Here is a 26,738-nt window from a genome sequence, read left to right as displayed (position 1 = left end):
ACTCAAAATCAGAGTAGAATTTCTAGGCAGTATATAGATGTTTAATAAAGCTCCTAAGGTAAAATTAAAAGCAATTAAAGCTTTTATAATGAATAGCATAAATCAAAAGTTGTAAACAATAAAATAAATATTTTATTACAAATACTGCACATTACTTTAACTCTTTAAAATGACCATAAACAGGATCTGCGTACACAAAAAACATTTTACAGTGTTGTAAACAAGGTATGCATTACAACTGCATTGCAATCAAACAAATTCAACTTGTGTAGTTATGAAGTTTGAAAGCAGGACGACAGTGGCAATGATAAATACTGTAAAGTCTGGTGATTACAGACAGAAGATACCTTATGGGGCTAATGGGGAAGTAATAAACTCTTAAAGGGTTTTTGGTTTTATGGAAACTTTGAGGATTATTAGGATTTTTAAGAAAACACATTTTCTTAGTTTTACCACTGGTTTAGTCACGCTCTCGTATTTCTTCCCCCCCCACTGGTTTGTTTTTGCAGTTTTGTTTCCAGTTGTGTTGGAGTCGTTGTAATATCCTGGGATTTAGAAAAAGTGCAAGACTTCAGCGGAGGGAAGTCGAGGAATTTCACAACTGGGTCACTTTCCAGGAACAGAGTGGAGAGTGTGGTTTCCAACTTATTAGATGTTTCAAATGTTTCTGCCAAACTGCAGCACGAGGAGAACATGGACACACGAGGAAGGAAGGGAAAGATGGAAAAATCTGAGCTACTGAATTCTATTAATACATTTTAGTTGTGTTGGTTTAATAGTTTTGAGCCTCAGGAAATAGTCTGTGGTGTCGAGAAAGAAGTGAACAAAGGAAACAAGCAGACGCTCAGAGGTTTGATGTTAAATATAATTTATTGCAGATGATCCACACGTTTCACTCACACAGCGTCTCAGCTCCGGCAGGTTCAGAGCTGAACGAGTTTCATGTCTGGACGAGCCGGTCCTGTCAGTCTTGATTTCTCTCGCTCTCCCTTTTTCTCACACACATACATACACACACACACGTTGAAACATGAGTTCATTCGTTTATTAAATCACTGGCACTGTCAGTCAATCATCGCTGCGGACTCAGAAACGTGATAATCCCAGCCGCAAGTAGTCAGGCGAACAAAGTGGAGTCCGGGAGGGGGGGTAAACTGATGCAGAAATGTACATTACAGCAAAAGTACAACTTCCTGTGAACACGAATCCAAACATGTTTATTAAAAATAACATCTCATGGCTGCTGAATGAAAATCAGATCAACCTGACGTGAGTCGAGCTCAGTGAGTCGCTTTGGGTCCGGTTGAAGGAGGAGGGGGGGGGGCAGAGAGTTCATTTTGAGAATATTTGGATGGAATAAATCACATTTGAGTTTTATTTGCAGTTTCAGGACTTGAACGGACAAAATTCTGTAATTTTCAAACCTTATTTCTGATTATTTTCTTCTTCTGTTGTTGCAAGAAATTAATTAACTGATTTCTTACTCTATTAAAAAATAAAATATAATAAATAATGAGTAAAGATCAAATTTAATCAAATTTTACACATAATTTAAATGATTAGCTCCAGAATGTGCTTATTGTTTTTTTATTTGTTGGCAGGATTAATACAGGAAACTATTTTTAACTTGGAGGGACGAGGTCTTACATGTTGGTGCAGATGTGCACCAATGGGCAAAGGGGGAACCAGGAACTATTTTTCAAATTCTTTATATATTAAGACAAATCAAAATTCATATGATCAGACGACTTGCTTTTTTCTTGTATATATTAATTCTCTAAAACCAAAACAATCAAGTGTCGGACTGTTGTTGGCTGGTTATCCAATATTTCACAAATTAAAAACCAAGGATTCTTTTTAATTTCTCTTCTTGAACTGATCCTTTAAAAGAAAACTTTTAAAATGGGCATTAAGGATTTGCCCCTCCCCTGTTGAACACACACACACACACACACGCTTGCTCTCACACACACACACACACAGTAATCAGATATGACCTCTTTAACCGTGGTCCTGCTGCAGCAGTGGGATCCACAGAGAGGCGTTGACGACTTCCAGCACCACGGCACTAATCTGGTCCAGGTTTCAGACCCGGACCAACACTTCAACTCTGCACCGCTTGGACCAGACGAGGGGGGGGGGGGGCATTAAAGCTTACAGCAGGGCCCGACCACACTGGCGTACACAGAGGCACTCAACCGTATGAATAAATGTCAAAGATCAAATCAAAGCAATAAATACTAAGCACACAGTGCTGAAACTTGAAACGTTACATCTCACTTCCTGTCTCTCTCTCTCTCTCTCTCTCTCTTTTTCACTTTCCTATGTTCCTCCTCTCACGTGGTTACGCACACTTCCTTCTTCCTGGTCCGGAAACTTTCCTCCTTTTTAAAAAAACAACTATTCCTTCACAAATGTCCTGAACGCAGCTCATCTGTCTCTTCACGGTGTCTCTCTCTCTCTCACTTGCTCGACCATCTCGCAATACCGAAAAAACACAGATCACACACACACACACACACACACATGCTACAGTACAAATCAGCAGGTTTCCGTCTGCTCGTTTAGCTACACACGATCAAATCAAAAAACTAACGTAAAACCACAGTGACCAGACACACACACACACACACACAGAATCACAGCTATACATCAGTAGGGACCCCCCCCCTGCTGTGGGGGTCATTTGGTGTCCAGCATCGTGATTGGTTGATCGGCAGTGGAGCGCTCATCCCCATTGGCTAACGAGGTTTCTAGGAAGATCCGCTTGAATCCCTGCTGGGTCTCGTTCGGCCAAGATGAAACTTCACACCTGAGGAGAGAGAGACACATCAGAGGATCTAATAATTCTGTCACATGGAATTTAACAGTTTAACCTTTTATGAATATGCTTGTTAACTTTGTCGTCAAGACTTAGATGAGATTATTAAATCTGTTTGTGAAAACACGGAGCTGGAACAAACAACTGAGTATAAACAGTGAAACAGACTTAAAATCAAATTACTTACTGCTCTAGTTGTTCCTCCAATGATTTTAACCTGCTAGAGAAAGAAAGTTGTGTTAGAAACAAGTGAAACAAGTGCTTCAGGAATCTGACAGAAACTACAAATAAGATTCAGACCAGTTCTTACATAGAAACTTAAAATAAAGCTGTGCTAACTAAAAACTATGATGTAGATGATCTATCGGGGTTTCTTATGCAGGCTGAACCCTGGCCTCCTGTCTGTCTGTCTGAGGGAGGGGGGGGGGGGGGGGGGGTATTCTAATGAGTTGTAAGTCTGGGGCAGGAAGACCAGGAAGTAGTTTGACCACCTTGTCTCTGCAGGCGTCCTCTCGTAAAGAGGAGGGGCTCCATAAAGCAGAGGGTAACGAGACGGAGTGTTAATGAAGCTCACAGCGGAAAGGACGAGAGCACCTGGAGAACGAGTGGACAGTGTGCACGTGGGCGTGCAAGGACACAGACAAATGAGCGTTTAAAAAGCAGAACTTGGGACGTTCGCCTGAAATGATCCAGAGGGTCTGTGAGCGAGAACGTTAACGTCAGAGTCAGTTGCTGTTAGTGAGACTCACTCTGAGTTTCTCCAGCCGGCAGCACAGTAACAACTCAGGAGAAAGTCCGTGGGGAGCCCTGCTGGGTTTTTATGTGTGAAAGGGAAACTCTGGAAAACCTCCAGACTCACTGGTTTCCAGAGTTCACGTCCCTCACATGATAACAACTTTGGACACCTCAAGGAGATTTGAGGATATCCCTGTCCTTTCTCTCAAGTTACTTTGTGAGTTTACTACTTTAACTCAAGTAAAGGATCTGAATACTTTTTACAGTGTAACCCCATTTGCTCTCGCTGCTGCACATATGATCAAGAACGCACCGCAGAGAGAGAAAAGTTCAAGCGTGCCCTCGAGAGCCGAGAGGAAACATCAACTCAGCTGATGTGTGGAAGAGCAGATTAACTTCCTCTGAGCCCTCGGGGGGGGGGGGGGGGGACGACTTACTCTTGCTCTGTGATGGTAAACTCAACATTCTGTTATTTTAAATTTCCTTGAGAAAAAGAGCTTTTTGAATGTGTGAACTTGGGCCACAGAATAAATATATTTCAAATTGATTGAATATTAAAGAACGTAATTATCAGATGTATTGATAAAGGAATAAATTAACAATCTCTTATCGTGGATTAATACGACGTAGCCTGAGGTTTTCTGTGAGTTAATAATTTAACAAATTGAAACAGTTTAATAAAACATTACAACAAATAGTCACAGTTCAATCTAAATTCTAAAATTGGATTTTGACTCCACTTTACTCCGAGGGCAGAGTTGATTATTTTTACGTCAGTGGCACAAGTTGCAAACTTGCCCCCGGGCGGCTGCCTGGTCGGAGCAGTTAGAGATCCGGCCTCAGACGTGTGGACCGACTTATTAACTGAACCAAACTCTTCACTGTCACGAGATCCCACTTCTGCTCTTTCTTGTGTGATCAGGATTTTCCATGAATAACCGTTTGAGACATGTCCGTGGAAAACAGATTTTTAAAAACTTCCCAATTCTTCACAGATTTTAAGCGAAAAACTTGCAGAAAAATCCTCTCAGAATGAAGCACTGAGTTCATGAGGACTTTTCTGTTCACTTTATATTTGTTTTACTTGTAATTTTCATGTATTCAATATGTTTTTTCATTGTTTGTTTCGCATTATTAATGTTAAAATCTAAAGACACTGATTATAAGCATCTGGCTCTGTTGTTATTGTTAAATCAGCAATTTGTTAATGGAGTAAATTTTAGTGACACTTTATGACTTTACTGAGAAAAGGTCATGAGACGCTCGTGGGAGAGATGGATGTACCTCTGTCCTTCCCGTTCAGCAGCCGCTCCTCTTCCTCCCGACCATCATCTGGTCAGAGTAAAAAGTCAACATGTGAATGTGCGTTGAACAAAATGGTTTTAGAAACTCACTAATACAAATTACATTCATTCAGAAGCTACAGAAATGAGTGAAGAACATCTGCAGGAAGGTGAGGGAGTGTGTTGTTTGTGTTGTTTGTGTTGTTTGTGTTGTTAGTACCCGAGTGCAGCTCCTTGACCAGGGAGGACACAGTGTTGGTGATGGAGTCAGCTGCCACCAGGAGGTCGTTCCTCAGGTTCCTTCTTGAGCCTGAAGCAGGAACATGAAGAAAAAAACAACAACTTTCCTTATCTAGTGTTTTAATGTATGTATTTAACAGCTGTGTGCGTCTAACCCTGGAGGTCACGCTGGTTAACTGCATTTCCAGTGCTTCTTAACTTGCCAGTGGCCGAGTAATGCAACTTACTGGTGAAACCAATCTACTTCAAAGACCTGGTGACAGATTCAAGTACTTGCCGATGTGCTACTCAGACTTTTTAGCGGCACCAGAACATCTCTTACTGTTAAACCAGAAACAAAATCATAACCAGCCACAACCCAGCAACGACATCAAATGGAAACCACACCTCCCAGTTTGACAATGAAGCACAAACGCACAACTACAAACACAGTTTTTCAGCCGGTTAAACTTGTCACAGCAGGAATGTACACACTCACTTATAGAAGGTCTCTCTCACCTTGAGCGAAGGCCTCTTGAACGTCCCCCCCCACCCCGGCCAGGGAGTCCTGGGGGGGGTACATGTGAGCCTGAGGAGACGCGGCACCTAGAGAGCGAACGGCTGAAGGACTCGGGCGGGAGGGAGAAGCGTGAGAAGAGCCAGCGGCCTGCGCCTGAGAGACGGGTTCAAGAGGCTTGTTAGGACCTGGAGGCGTCTGTGATACTTGTCTGTTCTCACAACTGACAACTGACAACTACAGGAAAAGATTTGTCTGACTTCAATAAGAGGCCGTCAACAATCCAACATATCAAGGTTGCAATTAAGGAAATGAATTTGCCCGCACGGCTTGAAATGTTTTGTCTTATTTTGACATAAATAGGCTAAACTCAACATAACAGGGAGGAACTTACTGCCTGTCGCTGCTCCTCATCCTACAGGGGCCACAACACGGGCAGGTGTAAACAAACAGGGAGGAAACGGAAGGAGAAGAGGAGGTCAGACACAGGCAGAGGCAGAAACAAGAGTCAAATGAGACAAACAAGGAGGAAGTAGAAGAAGAGGAAGTAGAAGAAGAGGAAGTGAAGCTGGTTACTGCAGAGACAGAGAAAGAGACGAGGCCCTCTAGTGAGAGGCAGGACACCGGGCTGAAGGCGATAGTCAGTGTGTGTGTCTGTGTGTGTGTGTGTGTCTGTGTGTGTGTGTGTGTGTGTGTGAGTCACCTTGAGCAGCTTCATCAGCCCCTCCAGCTGCACCATCAGCTCCCTCCTGCTCTCTTGTAGAGACGACATCCTCTGCTCCAGCTCGTCTTTCCTCTGTCTTCAGCACAAACACACAAACACACAAACACACACACGCACAAACAGCTTGTGTCAGGAGGAAACAGGAAATACAAAATAACCAAAGCACCAAGACTCTCTGGAGCTAGAAGCTGTAGTAAGATGAAAATAAACAGGATGGAGAATTTCCAAAAACAGAGAAGTAACCAACTAGGACAAGACAAGGGCTCAAAGATGAATCTTTAGTTTTTCCTAAACAGAAGAACACTCAGTATCTCCACCAAGATCAAGCTGCAACTAATTACACACATTCAAATATATCAGTCCCATAAATATGACGGATTTCTTTATCAAGGTTCATGAATTATTCTCTTGGAAAACAGCAAAAAAATGTCAAAGTATATTTGTTTTCAGGAAAATATAAGTTTCAAGCTGAGGAGTGAGGTCAAAACTTTGATTCTCAGTATATATATTAAATATTACAATCAAATACTTTAGTAGAATCAACACAGTATATTGTGATCTGCTCACATTTATGCCAATTTGAGTAGAAATTCAAAATTTGCATCTGGCACCCCCATGTGGTAATGAAGAATACACCATGACACAGTGACCTCATTCTAATATTCAAAATCATCTGAAAGACGTTAGCATCTCATAAAAACAAATATATATCACTATTATAATAATTGTTCAACCATATTATACATTACAGTGAACAACCATCGTGGATAAACAGCTTCAGATTAAACCCGCTCACTTCCAGCTCCTCCTCTTCCTCCCTTGACTTTTGTTTTCCACACTAAGCCTAAAACATGTTGGTGGTGATTTTTAGCTTTTCCAAAGGTCGACCATCTGCCGCCGCCATCTGCCATAAAGCCCCCCCCCCCCCCCCTTTGCCGCAGAGCAACACGGCCGAGTTCCCTCCGAACCCAACTGGGGATCTCTGGACCTTTAGAACACGGTTCTGTACGTTTGTGTCCGGCAGGTTTTCGTTGTGTAACTCCTGATCCTCCTGCTGCGGAGCCGGTGTTTACCTGAGCAGGCGGAGCTCGGCCAGCAGGGTGGGGTTGGTGGTGCCCCTCTCCGGGCCGAGCTGGCAGGCGGCGTCGTGCTCCGTGCGGAGATGTTTTATCTCTGCCAAGATCTCTCTAGGAAATGTTCAGAAGATAAACAGAGTGTTCAGCTCGGGCCGGGGCCGTGTGGGAAGCCAGGGCCAAATAACTGGTTTATATTCTTTTTTGGAAGGAAAAATGAATTTGAGACAAAGTGAATGTGAAAAGCTGTGGAACACACAGAGTAACACAAACTGTGTGTTGACCCGTTTGTACCTGTTTTTACTCTCCAGCTGAGCGATGAGCTCCCTCTTCTGCTTGTTCACGTCAAAGTTGATGCTCCGGTTCGGTATCACCTGAAAGACACACAAACACACACACACACACACAAAGACACACAAATAACTCACTTATTAGAACAATGACTGTGTGGGTTGATCATTGATCATTTAACGACCACAAGACTTCATTATTGTGTGTGTGTGTGTGTGTGTGTGTGTGTCCTGAGTTCTGTGCACGTGTGTAGCAAACGAGAACCTGATTTGAAGATTTGCATATAATGGTGTTAGAAAACCAATGGAGGTGTTTGTTGACTCACTCCTGAACCGTCAGACTCCGCCAGGCGGGAGGTGTAGCGGGCGATCAGTTTGTGCTCCTCATCCTGTCTGCTGGGACAGTCCACACTACTGACACACACACACACACACAACACACACACAGACACACACAATGCACGAACGTTAGCAACATATGGCTAATGATCTTCAGAAGTGTTAAAAAGGCCATCACTCTCTCTTTTCCATTATTTTGAAATCTTTGACTTTTCCCTGAGTTGTCAAATGTCCCCTGTCTCCTGCACACTCTGGTGTCTGATCAAACAACCATGTGACCAGCCTGTAGCAGGTGACAATGCCCCCCCCCCCCTCTCTCACCGTGGGCTGCTCTGGAGACGGTTCACGTACGCAGCGATCAGAGCGTGTTCCTCGTTCATGCGCTGAGCCGCTGCCAAACTGGACGACAGACACACAACACAACAACAGACAGGAAATAACCAGTGAGCATGAAAGACGGTGATTATCAACCAATTTCACCAATTTGCAGGAATCACAACAGCTTTGTTTTCACCCTGACGGCCAAAATGCAAATTTACATTTTTTGACATTATCATATAATTCTAATATCGTGCCAGGCCTTTTTTTAACTCCTGCAGTGAACCAGCTGCTGAAAAAAATACTTTTATTTTCATATAATCGAATCACAAACATGTAATTGTCAGTTGATGTAAAGTAATTGTGCAGTAAACTGTGATTTGCAAGCAACAAAGGAATAAAGCACGTTGTTAAAAACCCCATTTTATGACGACACTAAAACATTATGGCCTGGTAGGAGCTGGTTTTCTATCTGTCGAGTCTTTACCGTTTGGTGGAGCCGGGTGAGGAGGAGGACAGCAACATGGCCTCATTGGCGTTTCCAACAGGCCGAGAGGGGCTGCACGAACACAAACACACACAATGAGTCACATCCATATCAACAACTGTACAAATATAAAAGCGATAACAACGACATTAAACCGAAAACAAACACAAAAAGGCCTTCGGGTTAAAAGAAACGCACATTCTCACACTCACACTCTGCGTCGGCTTTTCTGTGCATTCATGCACTCGTGAATCGTTCTAGTCTGAGCAAACACACACAGGCCAAAGATCGCCAGAGGGGGAGAGAGAGAGAAAGAGAGAGAGAGAGAGAGTTTGATAAACCTTGTGTAAAGTTGGACAGAGCTCTGCTGTCAGCGTACTCACAGCAGTGCTACGTCTCTGAGCTCTGCCCTGAACACCAGTCTAGTCAGAGCTTGCCGGTCGGTAATGACACAGTCTGTCGGCGCTCGCTGGAAAATCAAACAGTGGGAATCCAGCGGGAAAGGGGGCGGGGCCCGGCCCGAAGAGGCGGGACTTTGGTTTTATTCATGTTATCATAACTTTCTGTGCACGTGTGACTTTGGTGACGGCCACAGAAGCAAGAGACAACGTGCTGGTTAATGTTTCACCTTCTGAGATGATAAGACTGATTATTATTTATTCCCATCGTATGTTTTGTTAGTTTCTCAATTTTGATTTGATTTTTGATGCTGATAATTCCAGTAAATACAATACAAAATATTATTTTATGATATTTCTACTTAACCTGACGTGTTCTTAGCATTTTTTTCTCTTTTTGACATAAGAAGTTGAGATGATGTGAGTGAATCTGATTCAATATTATCATTTAGACGAGTATATGTAGCTTAGATTGACTAATATAATTCACAAGTTTTATCTAAACAATTAACACTATAGCAGAAAACTGTGTTGTATTGATTTAATGATGGAACATATTTATATCTTATACATGTACCATTTATTTTTCAAGAGGAATAAACTGTAGTTGTTTGTCCTGCATGGCTAACATAGGCTCAAACCCTGGTGTGCGTTATGAAAGTTGTGTGTACAGTGTGTGTAAGTGTGTGTTAGTGCTGCGAGGTCTTACACGATATTGGACAGGTTCAGCGTCCTCTCAGGTTCCTCTGGATAAATTGGGTGGGGGGGATCTCTGGATGACACGCAACCCAGAGTCCTGCTCAGGGCTCGACCAAGCTTAGTCGCTGGGGACTTCTACAAACACACAAACAGAGACACACACACACACACACACGTCAGGTCAACGTTCACAGACCGTGTGACTGAAGCAGCGTTAACTGCATTAGGAGCCGGACTGAACTCTGTGGAGGGAACAGTTAATCTTGAAGGATGAAAGTCTGAACTCGTGTTATCAGTTTGTTGTTTATGTCGGTCGGTTACACACAAATCACAGCATCTGTTGCACGCTCACACATCCGTGTGAGGAATCCCTCATTTACTGCAGGAGTCTTTTACATTTCTATTGTTTATAATTATCATACTATTATAATTATTATGATAACCCTCTGTTGAGCTCTAAAGAATACACAAAGTCCGACAATGTGTTGCTCTGTGAGTGGAGCTCGGACCCACTCACATGATGGGTGAATATTACCCATGATCCCCAGCTTCCTGAACCAGAAGAGGGGGCCACTGCAGCAAATCCACCAAACTCTGTTTAGAATTCTTCATAATTGAAGTTTCCTGCTGAACATTGGAGATAAACTCTGTTTTATTATAACTTCTGTCTCTTTTTCTAACTGATCTGTGGTCAGTCGGTGCACGGTGCAGCTCTGAAGGTCGACAGGTAAACTGAGAGTGAACTGAATCCTGTGGGAGGTGATGTGCAAAGTCCCAGGAGGATTATTAGGAGAGATTTACTTTGACGAGCAGGAGCAGCAGTGTGGAGGAGATTAATTCCTGAAACATTAATAAGACAAATGACGCCAAGTCTGAGTGATGAATAATTCAACGACTAGGTTTCCATCTATTTATACATCATTAATATACTGAAAACATTCTCTCCCTCAGCCTCCAGCAGCTGTTTGTTAAGTATTATGGAGATTTTACATATTTAATTTCCAGTCAGACTTTTGGATTAAACAATTCACAACAGCAGTGACCAGGAGGTAACTGAGCTTTCCTCTTAAGTCACTTTATACTTTTACTTTTCCACATTTGATTGGCAGCTTTAGTTACTTAAAAACATTAACACACACACACACACACACAGACAGAGATGGTGCCCCCTGGTGTGATGAGCGAGTAATGGCCCGGTGACTCACCCAGGACGAGTGCTCCTTCATCTGATGCCGGCTGCTGTGGGAGCCGCTCACGCTGCCGCGCCAGAAGCAGTTCTGACAGAGCTGGTAGCCGCGGCACCGGAGGCAGCGGTACCGGAAACCCGTCATCCCCTCACCACGACAGAAAGAGCAAGACACGGGATGATGGACTGATAGAAGGGAGGGAGGGAGAGAGAGAGAGAGAGAGAGAGAGAGAGAGAGAGAGAGAGAGAGAGAGAGAGAGAGAGAGAGAGAGAGAGAGAGAGAGAGAGAGAGAGAGAGAGAGAGAGAGGGGACACAACAGTTGACGAGTTTAGATTTTGATCTCAAAGTAGATATACTGCTATACTGGTAATACACATATTTAAATATTTTGTATATATATCCATATGTGTGTGTGTGTGTGTGTGTGTGTGTGTGTGTGTGTGTGTGTGTCTGCTACCGTGCTCCACGTTGGCCAGTCGGTGCATGAGAGGCAGCCAAACGAGACACTGAGGAGGGTCGGTGACAATGTCCAGGAACATGTTGAGCATCACCCTCTTCTACACAACGACAACAAACACAAGAGAGACAACAACAAGAACAAACACAACAGTGAATAGAAAACAATGTTTAATAATAAACTTTCAGATGAATCAGTAACTTCACTAACCTGCTGTGGGAAGCACGAGCGAGCTGTTGTGTGTGTGTAGCCGAAGGACGGCGCTTCATGAACGACGGTGGGCAACTTCAGAGCTTCCCTCAGGAACCCATCGAATTTGGACAGAACCATCACACCACCGGAGTCAGATATCTGAGAAAACACATCTACACACACACAGACACACACACACACACACACTGTTAGAGAGCTGTTACACTAACCTACTTCCATTCTTTTTAGACGAGTTATATGCAAATCAACCTGAGAGAACAGCCGCACCGACGTACCTTCTCCACAAGGGGGCACATATCTAACGCGGCTACATCAACAACAAGCACAACACACACTGATAAGAACTCACAACGGAGTTTATCCACCAGTTTGCCTCCACACAGCATCGCCAGCATCGCCTTCACCGACAGCACCGTCAGTCGGCTCTCTGGTTCACTGGAAAAAAAAACACACAAACACACACATTTGATTGAGAAACACAACCCTGATTTTCACATAAAACCCACTGTGAGGTAAACAGCAGTTCTCAGGTAGCCTTGCAACCTCTTTATTAAGCTTATTATGATGAATTATTATATTCTAAATGCCACAGTTCTGTCCTCCTGCTTATTTAGAAGACACATTTATGTATTTTTTATCTAACAGATCCTTAATCAGTCCTTAAATGTCCAAGCAAACTTAGATTCTTAGAGATTGGATCTTTCAGAAGAGCTCAGGTCAGTCAACAGTAAAATCCCAGCGCCGTGTAATAAGATAATAATTAATGAAGGTGTCTGAGAGTTTGGGGAAGTTTGAGAGAGCTGCTGCCTTGTCGTGCACATCTGCAGCCAGAATAGATTCAATTTGAAACAGATGCATCATGGGACATTCACCCTGCAGAACACTGGGATCACACTCTGCTTTGTAGTCACCTGTCCACGGCGGCCAGTAAGAACTCCACGAACAGGGCGGTGCTCTCCTGCGGGTCGATGGTGTGCGTGGTGGGCAGCCGCTTGCTGAGCTGGTTGAACAGGGACGACACCAGGTTCTCCAGTCGGTTCACGGAGATGCCGGCGTTCAGCTCCACGGCGTTCAGACCGGCGTCCCGCACCGCCTCGATCACGTTGTATATGTCGATCAGATGCACTGGAATGAGAGGGGGGGGGGGAGTTTTCTTATACTGGTCGTATTTCAGTATCTGTATCATTCCACAAGTTTTTAATAGAAAACTGTTTTTCCTCCAGCTTTGACTCACGGTTGCATCTCTTTTGTACAAACCGGAGTTTGCAGGATGTTCGATATGTAGAAAGACAAATGGCGTCGAGGTTCTGCTCTCCTGGGACGAGAAGAAGAAGAAGAGGACGTTCTGAAAATCTGCTGAGTCATTCATCCTCACACAGGATGTATGGCTCAATGAACATTTTATTTTATATATATTATGGTTAAACCAAAAAGTATCAAGCCTCAATTACATTTCTTGACATCTTAGGAATTAAGATGTCAAGAAATAACAACAAAGATAATCACTCATCAATCTGGCTTTAATAGATACAGGATATCTATTATTGGTAAATCTTTTGACTCATGATCTTCTCATCAATCTCTTTCCAAAATCACACACAGATTATATCTCCTCTTGTCTGAGTGAATATCAATAAAGTGATATTTAAAGAAACACATTAAAACGTTTTCCAGGAACTGAAAGGTAGTTCTGGTTAATCCTGTGAACAGAATTCCTCGGCCCTCACGCCGGGTTCAGGTCATTGAGGTTCAGCGCCGGTCACTCACCGAGCTCCACGAAGATCTGCCGTCCCTCCGCTCCGGCCAGCACCGGACCCCCCCTCCCTCTGTCTCCTGGACCCCCCTCCTCCATCACCATCCTGCAACAGCCAAACACAACATGAGGACACCTTAGTGCCAGAGTGAAGGAAAATCTAAACATCACGAGACAGTTTCAACGTTTGACGGAAGTGGAAAACTGTTTTTTTTTGTAAATAACTGATGCAATAAAGAGTGAAATCCTGAAATCACCAGTTTCTAGTTTGGTTTGTTGCAGCTGAAATAAGTGTGTGGATATTGTGAATTGTAAAGATATGTGTTTACAGCAACCTTAAGAAAGGTCCATCCTGCTCCCCCCCCACTGAGAAACCATTAGAACGACCATTTAATCTAATAATCACAGGTGATGTTAAAACACCTAATTTATTAGTTAAATACGACGTGAAGTGTGTAATAAATGATTTAACTTTAGCTGAATCAATTTGTGATAGAACAATAATTAGTCATCTCTATGCTACTGTAACTATTGGATAATCAATCATTATTTTCAAGTATTTAATTTGCTTCCTATCTTAGGTTTGGATGATAATACATTTAAATATCTTTGGAGATTATTTGATTAAACACACATTTCAATGTCAAGACGTTAAGCTTTAAAAAACTTCGATGGGTATTTTCTTTACAGAAGAGAAACAATAATCTATAACTTATATAAAAGACCATTAAATAAAAATGTCCATGTCTGAAGTGTTACAGCCAGAGACAGTGAAGAAGGGAATGTGGTGAACTAAGAAATCAAAGTGCAAAAGGAATTCTTCAAGTGTTGAAATGTGATTTATTCCAATATTTCAAGAAGCTGCTTAAAACTCCTTTCGACCTAAACTGGGAAATACAATGCGTGTATTTTTACACACTGGTTTACTGGGTGCATACCGACACACCCGTCTAAACATCATGGGACAGGGTCCGTGAGAGAGGACGAGTGGAGCGCCTGGTAAATAAACACATTAATGAGAGCAGCTGATGTAATCTGACCTGCAAGCTGGCATTTAGAGGACGAGAGAGAGAGAGAGGGGTGGAGAGAGAGAAAGAGAGAGAGAGAGAGAGAGAGAGGTGGAGAGAGAGAGAGAGAGAGAGGTGGAGGGAGAGAGAGAGAGAGGGGGGGGGGTTGGACGGGCGGTGAAAGAAAAGAATAAGAACAAAAAATAAAAGTTAGCCGTCAACCCCGAAGCCTCCAGGTGACACGGCCATGGCAACGGTTACACTACACCACGAAACTAAGAGACACGCACACAAATATTTGCATTCCTCGTACAAATGTGGTGACAGACCGACCCCCCCCAACACACACACACACACACACAGACACGCACGTATAGACACACACACGCACAAATTCCAGAGAGGATTTAAAAGCTTCCCAGGAGACTTCATGCTTCATCCAGACAAAAGGACTTTTCTTTTCAGTCACTTTCACACACTCACACACACAGACACACACACACACACACTCTCGAAGCTGCTGCAGTCAAGTGCAAGTGTAACCCGCGATGATGTGTCCCTGAGGAGGACACAACTACAGACTCACACTAGACTCCACGTTGCACAGAGGACGTCTCATGTTCCTGAGAGTCACCTGGAGCTTCTTCATCATCTGAGGGGAAGTTCCTGAACTGGGCTGAACACTGATGGGAGTTGCTTCCTCCCACTGCCACCACTAAACATCATGTTTTGATCCTCAGCTCCTCCACTTCCTGTCCGGTGGCACCGCATCAACCTCACGTGAACCAAATAAGGACAAGTGGCCGTTTCCCAGAGTCTCACTGACTCATCAGTTACAACTCTGGACTCTCCTGTGATGAGTAAACTGTTATTTCCAGCTCGGCCCTTGGTGATAACTACACCCTGTCTGTCTGTCTGTCTGTCTGTCTGTCTGTCTGTCTGTAGCTGACACGCAGGAACGCTTGCTGTGTGAGGTTTGCTTCTTATTTTAACTTTCCAAGCTTTAAGCCATCGTAGATATAATTAACCTTCCTGCAATTACCCCCCCCCCCCCGACTGTGTCAGAGGGCCAGGAACAGCTCCTCGGACGTTTTTAACCCCCCCCTGGGTCAAGGCGCCGAGAAGTGGCGCTGGGAATTCTTCAGATTGCAACGCTACAACATCTGAAGCTACCAGGCGACACTACAACTACACATTTTGTCACACAACAAGTTGCTGCGTCTGTTTGTGCGTTTGTTTTGACAGGGCAACGTGTGATGCTCTATTCTCTTGTGAGAGGACAAAGTCAAATCAGCTTTGTATCATTTTCTACTCTGTCCTTTGAGTTGTGTATTTTCCTTCAGGGACTCGTTTATAGAAATGAAAGTAAAGGAAGGAGAAAGAGGGAGAGAAAGGGGGGGGGGGGACAGACGTGGCTGACACATGCATGCGTGTTGCTTCTCTGTGATTGTGTGGGTGTGCTGCACACTGACGCTGCACCGTGGTGTGTTACTGTGGCCGATAGTTGCTGAGCTTTACGGAAACAAACACGCCAACAACAAACGCTGCTCTGAACACACACATACACATACACACACAGACACACACACTATGAACCACAGGAAACGCTGTCTCTGTAATGCTTAATTTGAAATGAACGGTGTCCTTGTGTGTGTGTGTGTGTGTGTGTGTGTGTGTGTGTGTGTGTGTGTGTGCGGTCACCTCTCTGTGTCAGGGGGTCACACAGGACAGACGAGCTTCAATACAGGACGTCTAGCAGAGAGACACACACAGGGAGAAGTCTTTTCAGTCTTCAAACAATAACATCGAAGGCTCTTTGGAGACACACTGATAAAGACACACAATAAACACAACCAGTGGGACACACATTCCACAACTACATCTTCACACTAGATAGAAACATGTATATTATATTATTTTTTAATTCCAAACTTGTCGGTTTTGTAACATGCAGCAGTACAAATTAGCGTAAAGTACACTTTATATACATGTACTGCACTTTACACAACAGGATATTACACAGGAGATGTAAATTAAAAAGCAGGAAGCTGTGAGAGAAGCAAATAGTACAAATTAGATGAGTTGTTACATAACCACCACACGTGTTGACATCTGTCTCATAAGAATATGATGTTCCCGTTCTACATCCTGTTACCAAAGGCCACATGTGATCATAATCACAACCGTCAACTCTCAAAAACATCTGTTGACAGAGGAGAGACAGAATCCTGTCCCTAGAATCAATCACTGGTCAGATTCTTAGTCTTATGGAACATCTTCAAACATCTGGTTTTGTCTGAGCAAGTGTCCAAAGGTCCAAAGGTGTTCAGATTAATATCAGAAATAAAAGATTAAAGATCAAATCCTCACATTTAAAAAAAAGCTAGAAACAGCAAATATTTGACATTTCTGCAAAAGAAAATGAATTTTTAAACAAAGACGATTTGCCGATGGATTAATCAACAAATCGTTAAAGCTCTATAAACTTTTATGTTCCCCAAACTGCTGTAGTGTGAGCTGTCATTTATACATCCTGCACACACACACACACAGACACACAAACATACACACACAAGTAATCACGAATGACTTCCTTACAAATATTATTGTGAGTCTCAAAAACATTTCATTTCTCACTCTTTTTAACAGAGGGTGTGTATGTAGGGAAAGTGCATGTAAAAGTGGGTGTTGTATCAGTACAGGCCACCCAACTTCTGCACCTGTGCATAAACAGATTCACACACACACACACAGACACACACACACAGACACACACACACACATGCGCAAACCACAAGCACAGACACACACAGAGCCCTCACACACACTCTAAAGAAACTCCTCAGTGATTAAACTTATGCAGCACCAACACCTGAGCAGGGAAAATGGTCCTGAAAGCAAACACACACACACACACACACACAATCTACTGTCCCACAACCATCACACGCACTCACTCTCACACACACACACACTCTCACCTGTTCATAGAAGTCACTCACTCTCAGTCTGAATCATTCGTAGCCAAAATTCAAAAACAGAAAATTACCTCCGCGTTCGTTCTGTGGGGGGGAATCCACGAATTAATATTCACGAGTGAAGAAGAAGAAGAAGAAGAACAAGAAGAAGAAGAAGACGAAGAAGAAGAAGAAGACACTGATAAAGGGAAGAGCTTCAGGCAGGCGAGCTGGTACTAAAGAGAGGTAAGAGAGTGTTTACCCCCCTGCACACCCCACACGCACCATGCATGCCACATGACCACATCCAGCTGCTCTGTGTTCTCAAAATCTGCCCTGACAGGACCCGACCAGTGTGTGTGTGTGTGTGTGTGTGTGCATGTGTGTGCGTGATGATATATTTACAGTCGACAACTTTAGACACTGTCGTTGCTGGAATACCTACGAGCTCCATTTATCCTCAAAACGACCTCGATTACTGTAACACACAAAGCAGACCCACAAAGCTCTGCAGACAATTTGAGAAACTTGGAAGTTTGTGCGTATTGTGGAGTCGAGTGAAGAACGGTGGTTTGGCCTCGAGGCTCCTGAAACATCTCAGACATGGTGGAGACCAAACGAAGTGAAATGTGGTGCTCAGCAAAAAGCTGGAAAGTTCGAGGAGGAATCTTTAACTTGATTTATTCCAATATGCTGCTGCAACCGTGGACAAATATCTCTTTGATAAGTAGCAGCATGTGTAGTTTGATATTTTTTCATATTAATTATAACATTTAACATCACTCGAGGTAGATAGAGAAGATGTTGCTCCTTGAGAAGAATGAAAATTGGAAGAAAAGCAAAGTTTTTATATTTGATAGCATTAAAAAGGTCAAATTTCAAGCCTGAAATACCAAAATAAAAATGGGAAGTCTTTAACATCTGCAGAGCAGCACCTGCGATGGTAACACCTGAACCAGAAGCACCCCCCCCCCCCCCCCCCCCACACCTCTCCAATCTCTCTGCCTCCCGACCTCTGACCCCTGAGCCGCCCTAGAGACGGCCTGGCTGACCCTGCCTGACTCCAGGGGTGTCAGCATGCAGGTAAAAACAGAAGCAACTCATATCTGGTTACAACTTTTTTTTAAAGATAAGGGGGGGGGGGGGGGGGTGGGCGGGGGGTTGTCTGGAAGACTGGTCAGGAAGCTATAGCGTTTCTCTGAGTTAGTGGTGGTACTGGTGGAGAAATACGTGCAGGCCCGAGCTCCTGGTCCCATTCTCAGACCAGTAATGTTTTTACGACTGTTGTGAAACTAACTTTAACTTTACAGGGTTGTAAAATCCTCCTGTGTCGTCTTACTGTAACGTTTTCAAGTGATTTTGTTTGTGATAAGACGTCAAACTCGGATTTCATAGTCTCACCGATACCTGAAGCAACAGGTCCCAGCAAACCCTTTCCTTCTGAATACCTTAATAAGACTCATTATCTGATTCCTATCAATTTACTACATATACGCTTAAATCTGTGACTGCCAGCAAGTGAAGTTTAGGAGTTTATCTCCGACTGGTAATCTGGCTTTCCCGATGGTGAGGGTTCCATCTCCAGTGACGTGGTGGTCATGCTGGTTGCAAAAGAAGAATGGAGGGAATGAAAGGAGATAGAGACAGTACGGGTGGAGAAGGAGATAAAGATGTTAAGACGTGAAGAAGAATCCAGAGGAACCAAGACTCCAGAAGGAAGCAGAGAGTCAGACGCTTGGATGCTGAGTGCCAGGAAGAGAGTGAAAGAGGACAACATGTTTGATAACGTGACCTTGAGTCCTGGAGCTGGATCGATGACTCACAGAGTTATCAGTGTCCTTGGTCCAAAACAAGGTCTTACTCAAACAAAGCTCCATGACATAACTGGGGAATCTGTACTGGGAGATAACCAGACCAGTCATCACGCCGCAGTACCACAAGCCATCTGAGAATCTACCTCAGTGAACGAGTGGCGAGCTCCGAGGGGTCGCCACAAGTGTCGGAGGCGACTTCCAACTGCTCTCACACGCAAAAAAAAACAAAGCAACTCTTAAATTACACTATAATTTAATTCTAGAGAAATAACAGAAACTAGAGCTGGATAGGGAACAGGGCTGCTGCTAATTATAGGTTTCACCCTCACGGCTATTATCTCCTCACCCGCGGTGGAGACAGCAACACACAATTCAGCACTACTGTGGATCAGCGTCCTCTCAAAACACTTCCATATGGAGACGCTGAGATGAAAGGGCAGAGAGACAGTGGGGGGGGGGGGGGAGGTAACGTCTACAGGTGAAGCACGAGGGAGAACGGTTTTCATATCTGGTTGCGGCCTCCGGGGGGGGGGGGTGGGGGGGGGGGGGGATTTAGGAAAAGTCTGAAAACTGCCTGAACACACAATTAATAAAAAACCTTGACTCAGTGTGGTTTTGCTGAAGTAGTCGAATTTTCACACTGTCACAAATTCTACTTAAAAAAGGGGCTCGGTCGATTTTCTGTTAAAACCACCGACTGTAAAAAAAGATAGGCGACCTGACAGCTCCCCAAAATCTCCCCCTGGTGGCCGACTGCAGTACAGCTCATAAAGCCGGCCTCCTCCACGTTAGTAGACGGGAAATAGACCGAATTCAAAAGTCACTACGCGTCAATTACTTGTTTCTCAAAGATGATTCCTGTCGTTTGAGGAATTTTTTTATCACATGGATGTTTTTTCAACTTTCTCCAGTAAGTTTGGTTTTACTTTTGTAGTTTGGTTATTTGATGAAACCTCATGATTGACAGCTGAGACTGCCATTGGTCGAGTATCACTGCACAGATGGCGATTGGATGGCAGCTTTCATATCTGGGATATTTTGGCTTCATTTCTAGACAGTGGGAGGAGTTAGAGACACATCGTCCATCTTCTTTTACTTTGAGCTTCAATAGTACTACATACACCGATGTAGTACTATAGTAGTAACAGGATATAATTTAAGTGCTCAACTTTTAGATAGAGCTTCAATCACCAGGACATACTGGTTGGCAGTAGTAGCTCATAAAAGGCCGAGTTCACCCTGTTTCACTATCTGCACTAGATGCATAAGATACACACATTTCAGAGGGTTGGGTTTCAGAGCCACACAAATGCTCGGGGCATCTCCTGCTAACACCTTTTTGGCAGGTTGTGGTGTGAGAAGTCATTTCTGTTGACCCCCCCCCCCCCCCCACAGGTCATATGAAACGATCTGTTAAAGAGACTGGCCGGTGATCCCGTGAAGTGAAATAAGATTTATTAATCACCAAAAAGGTCAAAGGTCATTATCCCAGCATTCTCCCCCACAGCTGTTTCCATTCAGCCTGTTGTGTTGTCGCCATATTTTTGAATGGAGCATGGTTCCTCTCGTAGAAGGCCATAGTTTTGATTTGAAAAGTTTTTGATTTACGACTGAACACCGGGGGGGACGACAACACGTCAGACATTTTTAATTATAACATTCAAATGGTAATTTCTGGACTCTTTAAGTTTCCATTCAGCTTGTTGCAAACATAAACCATAAAACCTGATGAAATCCTCAACATGCAATAAGCCGAATTACCCAGTGGACTCTGGTGATTTAAAAAATTATGCAATGATGCTGAATATGATTTGTAAGTTTGAGGAATACGCGTGGTAAAGTAAAATCTGCATATTTCTGAATGGAGCATGGGGGAGAACAGCAATAGTTTTGATTTATGTCTGAACACTTTTTAGGGACAACTACACACTGCACATTTTATTGAATTATAAAACTTCAAACTGTTCTTTCTCGACACGTTTGATTTTTATGATTTAATAAAAACATACACTCCCCTGAAAGCTTCTGGTTCTGCTTCTTGTGGCTCTGCCTCCTTCTGGGAAGCTGTGTGACATCTGAGCGGCCATGTTGCAGAAAAAAAAAGTTCGACTCCCCTTTCACCTTGTTCCCCTCGAGCCAATGCGCGCGTGAGACCGCTCAAACTTCTCCGCTTTCCTCTTCACATTAAAACCCAACACTTCCGGGTATCGAACCTCAAACTACCGTCTGTAACTCCCCGTTGAATCCCCTTTGAATTAACGGAGCTCTGGGCTCTACTCACCGGGACTGTTTCCGCAGGTATTCAAACTCGCACATCAACACAGGAGCGCGTGTCACCGACTCTTCCTCCTCCCGGCTCCGAGTCCCCCCCCCCCCCGTCCCGGGTCCCGTTATCTATTCCCGCGGGGGAACCATGTGTGTCTGTCTCGGTGCCCGCCGCCTGTCCTCGGTCCTCTGAGCCGGGCTCTGCTGCTGTGATGACGGGAACTATTTTTGAAACGAGTCGCTCTGCCTCCTTGGTCCGTCCCCCTCCTCCTCTTCCTCTTCCTCCTCCTCCTCCTCCTCCTCCTCCTCCTCCTCCTCCCACCGGTGTACGCTGCTCACACAAAACCAACTCATCACTGGTTTCACTTCTAATAGTAGTTGGTTCCCTGGGCTTCTTGAAATTAACTTTTTTATTTATCTTTATTTTATTTCACCATGGGCGTATCAGGAGAAAACAAGGCCCTGGGCACAGATGTGGAAAAGGCCCCCCGGCCTTCTGGAGCCGGACACCCCAACAGAAAGAGATGATGCTGCGTTTTTTGTTCCTGCATCTTTGAATCTTACTTTTATTCAGTCTCTTATCAGCCTTTTTGTTGTGCATATTTGAGTTTATTTCGAGTCTCTTTGTTGTCGTTTCGCATCCTTGTATTTGTCGCTTTGAGTTTCTTTTTTGTGTCACACTTGATTGTTGTTTTGCATTATTGTTATTGTTTTTTGCCTCTTGATAATTGTTCTGCATCCTTTTAGCTGTCGTTTTGAATCTGTCGGTTGTTATTTTGACTCTTTGTTGTTGTTTTGTGTCTCTTGATAGTTTATTCTGCATCCTTGTTGTTATTGTTTGAGTCCCTTTGTTGTTGTTTTGAGTCTTTGTTGTTGTTTTGTGTCTTTTGATAGTTGTTTTGCATCCTTGTAGTTGTAGTTTTGAGTCTTTCTCTGTAATATGTTTAATATGTTCCTCTGTAAAAAAAAGTATAAAGTGCAAACTGGAAATATTCAAGCAAACTCTAAGTAACTTAAGTAAATATACTCCCATTACCTTACTGCTGGCTGCAATTTGTGTTTTATAACAATAATGAAACTCACAGTTTTAAGTAAGATCGGATGTAGCATCACTTCCACAGTGTGACTCTTCCTCTGCCTCTGTTCCTCTTCCTCTCTGCATCGTGTTTGACAAACCTTCATTCTGCAGAGGTTGTGAAATTCCCCAGCACCGTGTGATAAAACACCACACACTCCCCTGTTTGCACTGCTTCAGGCTGATTACAGTGAAAATGAAGCATTTAGAGTTAACTGATTAGTTGATTGAAGTTTAAAAGTGATGTTTTTATGCCAATGAATCATTAATCATCAAATAGAATGAAGTAGTGGATGAAGAACTGCAGTATGTAAGCATTTAAAAAATACTGTAGACTACACAACCTGCCGTCTTTATTTACTTAAAAGACTGCGGTGGAGAAAAAAAGTACAATATTTCTCACAAGTCCTCTCATCCAGTTGTGCAACCTCAGTACACAACAGAAAAACATAGAAATCGTGGCAAACAAAGAACACAAACATGTTATTGTACTTCCCCATGTCATGTAAATCTGGAAACTGCAAAATAAAAAAAGAGGGAACTCCCGTCAGTGTCATGTTTGTGCCACAGGGTCGATGCCGTCCTGCTCAAGTGACGCAAACACAGCAGATAAAAGCTCGGTCGAGGGGAATCTGTGCAGAGGAGATCTGGTTGTAACGCAGCTGAGACCAGATCACACGTTTATCTGAAGCTCAACGTGGAAGCTGTCTGAGGATGAGGTGTCTTCAGCTCGTTGCCATCGGGGTTTTCCTGCAGGTGAGTTAACATTCAGGATGATGACTGAAATTATAGATTTGAAGAGCTGTGAAATGTCTTGAAATAGAGAAAACAAAACCATTTTCGAGAGAAACAAAGTGCAAATTAAAAAATTCTAATTTGTATTGAGATGAAAAACACAATTTAATGTTATTGTTATTATTATTGTAGTTGAAATCGGGTTTTCAATTCAGATTAGACTAACATTTATGGAAACAGTTTTTGTTTCTGAGAATCAATTTGCTCTCAAGGTTTGTTATTTTAAATGACATCATTTGGAATTATCTTTGCAATTTGATTTGTTTTCTGTGTGAAAGAATAATTAATATATCTATATACTTTTTAATTACTTTACATTTGGTTTGTTTGAAAAATATGTATCATCAACCGAAAAAATATTTAATATTGATGTTTACTGTCTCAGAGCAAAGGCAAATTGGGATTCATCTGGTGCATTTTTGTTATTGAAAGGTCTTTCAACTAGAGTACATCAAACTGATGCAAAGGAAATAAAGAAATTCAATAAAAGATTGTCATTAAATCAAAGTATCTTCATTAAAATTTTAAATGTCCGCTTGCAGATACCAGGATGTTTCCCATCATGCCTCATCGTTGGCTCTGTAGCAAACTGCGCCTCCCAGAACCTGGTTCTGGTTCCTGCCCTCCCTCCTCACATCACCCACCTGTTCCTGGGGATGAACCGCATCGGTGAGATCAACTCCAGCTCCCTGTCGGGCCTCGAGCGGCTGCAGGAGCTGGACCTGGGACGACAGAGCGTGCAGCTCGTGATCAGAACCGACGCCTTCAGGAGACAGAGCCGCCTGAGGAAGCTTCTGATCGACTCCAACGTGGACCTTCAGCTGGAGCCCGGGGCCTTCGTGGGACTGTCCAGTTTGCAGAAGCTCCACCTGGGTTACTGCTCGCTCGATGAGTCCATACTGAAGGGACAGGTCCTGCAGCCGCTGTCCTCCCTGGAGACTCTGGACCTCTTTGGAAACCGCATCAAGAGACTCCAGCCTGCCGCGTTCTTCACCAACATGAGTCACCTGACAGACGTGAACCTCAAACTGAACCCCATCGATAGAATGTGTGAATCAGACCTGGCGGGTTTCCAGGGGAAGCACTTCCAGGTCCTCAACCTGGACTCTGTTCGCCTCCAAGCCATGTTTACTGGTGGATTTGACTGGCAGGGATGTGGCAACCCTTTCAGGGGAATGTCCTTCCAGACCCTTGACCTGTCCCACAACGGGTTCAGCCTGAACATGTCGAAACAGTTCTTCAGAGCCATCGAGGGGACGAAGATCTCCCACCTCAAGCTGTCAGGACACATGGGGAGAGGCTTTTCATTCAATAACCTCCCCGATCCAGACCGCAGCACGTTCGCCGGCCTGAGGAACAGCTCGGTCCTCATCCTGGATCTGTCTAAAAACAGGATGTTTGCTCTGCAGCGGGGGGTTTTCAGTCCACTGAGGGACGTGGTCAATATTGACCTTTCCCAAAACAGAGTGAACCGGATCGACAGAAATGCCTTCGAAGGTCTCCAGGGTCATTTGGCTTCACTCAACCTGTCGCACAACCTGCTCGGGGAACTCTACTCGGACACTTTTGCTTCTCTGTCGAACCTGCGGGTGTTGGACTTGTCTCACAATCACATCGGAGCTCTGGGTCACTCTGCGTTCCGTGGACTTCCCAAGCTGCGAGTGTTGGACCTGACAGGGAACGCTCTGCGGGACCTGGGTTTCCCTGCAGCTCTACCACGTCTGGATCATCTCCTGTTGAGGGACAATCTGTTGACTCACTCGTCGATGAGGAGTGTCCCCAGGTTTGCCGGTAATGTCGTGCATTTGGACGTTAAGAACAATAGAATCACAGACTTAGCGAATGTTTACAGCTTCTTGACTCGGCTGAAAACGCCTGCAGCGTCTCTTCTATGGAGGAAACTCAATCCGGTGGTGTGTTCCCAGTGCACAGGCTGGTCCCAATGACCTCCAGGTCCTGGATCTCCACAGCAGCTCCCTGCAGTCCGTCTGGGCTCAGGGCAAATGTCTGAATCTCTTTGACAAACTCGGAAAAGTGATCGCTCTCGACTTGAAGTCTAACGCTCTGCAGGCCCTTCCTCAAGGCATCTTCAAGGGTCTCACCTCAGTGGTCCAGATGGACCTGTCCTCCAACTCCTTGACGTACCTCCACCCGGACGTGTTGCCCAGAACTCTGGCAGTGCTCGACCTTTCCAACAACTTCATAGCCTCCCCCGACCCCGACGCCTTCCGCTCCCTCAGCTTCCTCGACCTGAAAATGAACCGATTCCACTGCGACGCCGACCTGAGGGTTTTCCTGTCGTGGCTGAACCAGACCAACGTGACCTTCCTGAGTCCTGCTCGGGAGCTCAGGTGTGAGTTCCCCTCTCGGCTCTATAGAGTTCCTCTGTGGAAGTACACTGCTCAAGTCACAGAGCAGTGAAAGCAGAGGGAGGTCAGGAAATGCAATGTCAGCAAAGAAGTTGTCCAGTAGTATTAATGCATGGTAATAAATGCTTGCATAAGTAGTGCAGTCATGTAATATCCGATGTTAGATCCAATGTCAGTTTCAGGAATGTGTGGAAATTGTAATATGAGTAAAATCTTTCAAGAAAATGTAATAAAAACATTTTCTTTATTTAAAGAGGTCTCTGATTTGCTTCATAAAAAATAAATATGCTTCTTTTAAACTATTGTATGATGTCATATATCAAATTAAGCTTTTTCTTGCCTCATTATCTCAGTGGAAAAGCAAATGAGGATGTGCTTGAATAATGAAGGGGACAGACAAAGTGCGTTATGTACATATATAGACATTAATAAACACAATTTCTGTTCAATAAGGTATTTTTCTGTTTTTGTAGTTCCAGCAGAGATACTATATTTCCCTGTAGAATCAGAGGCAGCTGTCTTCTCCTCCTCCCGCAGCAGAGGGCGCCCTCGGTCCAGTCAGGAACCTGTTGACCTTCACGCTGCCTCTCAGCCACAGACTGAGAATAAAAAAAAGCTCTCAGGAGTAAAACTAGTTCTGAAACCTGAGTGTTACACAAATAATCTTTAAATTTCATCCAATCAGCTTCCTCCCTCTCTCTTCACTCCACTCACCGATGAATAAATCAATATTTAATGAGTCTAATCAGAGATGATTCAATAAATCTGAATATCGTGGCTCTGGGTGACCACCACACGTGTAGATTCAACACACACACACACAAACACACACACACATTCTCGCAACACGGTCATTTCCATAACCACTGACCACCTTTGTATTATTATTAATATTATTATTAGAGACACGACTGATGGAGCAGCAGGCACCTGTGACAATGTC

At 43.9% G+C, this 26,738-nt stretch overlaps 1 protein-coding gene and 1 pseudogene across 7 annotated transcripts; one reads left to right on the top strand and one right to left on the bottom strand.

Moving 5' to 3' along the window:
- Nucleotides 1–851: 851 nt before the first annotated feature.
- LOC128459744 (dystrobrevin beta) lies at nucleotides 852–23,149 on the bottom strand. Of its 7 annotated transcripts, XM_053444589.1 has the most exons (22): nucleotides 23,035–23,149; nucleotides 22,640–22,812; nucleotides 16,222–16,272; nucleotides 13,528–13,619; nucleotides 12,995–13,075; nucleotides 12,672–12,885; nucleotides 12,110–12,195; nucleotides 11,758–11,912; nucleotides 11,548–11,647; nucleotides 11,109–11,275; nucleotides 9,914–10,038; nucleotides 8,807–8,878; nucleotides 8,323–8,400; nucleotides 7,989–8,076; nucleotides 7,667–7,746; nucleotides 7,373–7,486; nucleotides 6,279–6,375; nucleotides 5,578–5,731; nucleotides 5,060–5,149; nucleotides 4,841–4,888; nucleotides 3,009–3,041; nucleotides 852–2,812 (listed from the first exon to the last, which is right to left on the bottom strand). In XM_053444589.1, the coding sequence occupies exons 4-21, from the start codon at nucleotides 13,616–13,618 to the stop codon at nucleotides 3,034–3,036; spliced, it is 1,848 nt and encodes a 615-aa protein (XP_053300564.1). In that variant the 5' UTR covers nucleotide 13,619; nucleotides 16,222–16,272; nucleotides 22,640–22,812; nucleotides 23,035–23,149; the 3' UTR covers nucleotides 852–2,812; nucleotides 3,009–3,033. The 7 variants fall into 7 exon arrangements, 6 of the variants coding, with proteins under 6 accessions (XP_053300564.1, XP_053300565.1, XP_053300563.1 ...); XM_053444590.1 differs by lacking the exons at nucleotides 22,640–22,812; nucleotides 23,035–23,149 and adding an exon at nucleotides 21,301–21,794; XM_053444588.1 differs by lacking the exons at nucleotides 22,640–22,812; nucleotides 23,035–23,149 and adding an exon at nucleotides 17,502–18,376.
- Nucleotides 17,371–26,247, top strand: LOC128459743 (toll-like receptor 5; annotated as a pseudogene).
- The last annotated feature ends 491 nt before the right edge of the window (nucleotides 26,248–26,738 follow it).

This window comes from Pleuronectes platessa, chromosome 17 (genome assembly GCF_947347685.1).
Source record: "Pleuronectes platessa chromosome 17, fPlePla1.1, whole genome shotgun sequence".
Taxonomy (NCBI): Eukaryota; Metazoa; Chordata; class Actinopteri; order Pleuronectiformes; family Pleuronectidae; genus Pleuronectes; species Pleuronectes platessa.
The sequence above is the reverse complement of the archived record's forward strand: the minus strand, read 5'-3'. Positions and strand labels throughout refer to the sequence as shown.

Bases quoted from the DNA above. Each gene is read 5' to 3' on its own strand.
- LOC128459744 (XM_053444589.1), bottom strand. From the start codon at position 13,618: ATGGTGATGGAGGAGGGGGGTCCAGGAGACAGAGGGAGGGGGGGTCCG. The intron at 13,076-13,527 runs GTGAGTGACCGG...TTCTCGTCCCAG, and splicing joins GCAGATCTTCGTGGAGCTCG to GAGAGCAGAACCTCGACGCC. The intron at 12,196-12,671 runs GTGACTACAAAG...TTTTTTTTCCAG, and splicing joins TTACTGGCCGCCGTGGACAG to TGAACCAGAGAGCCGACTGA.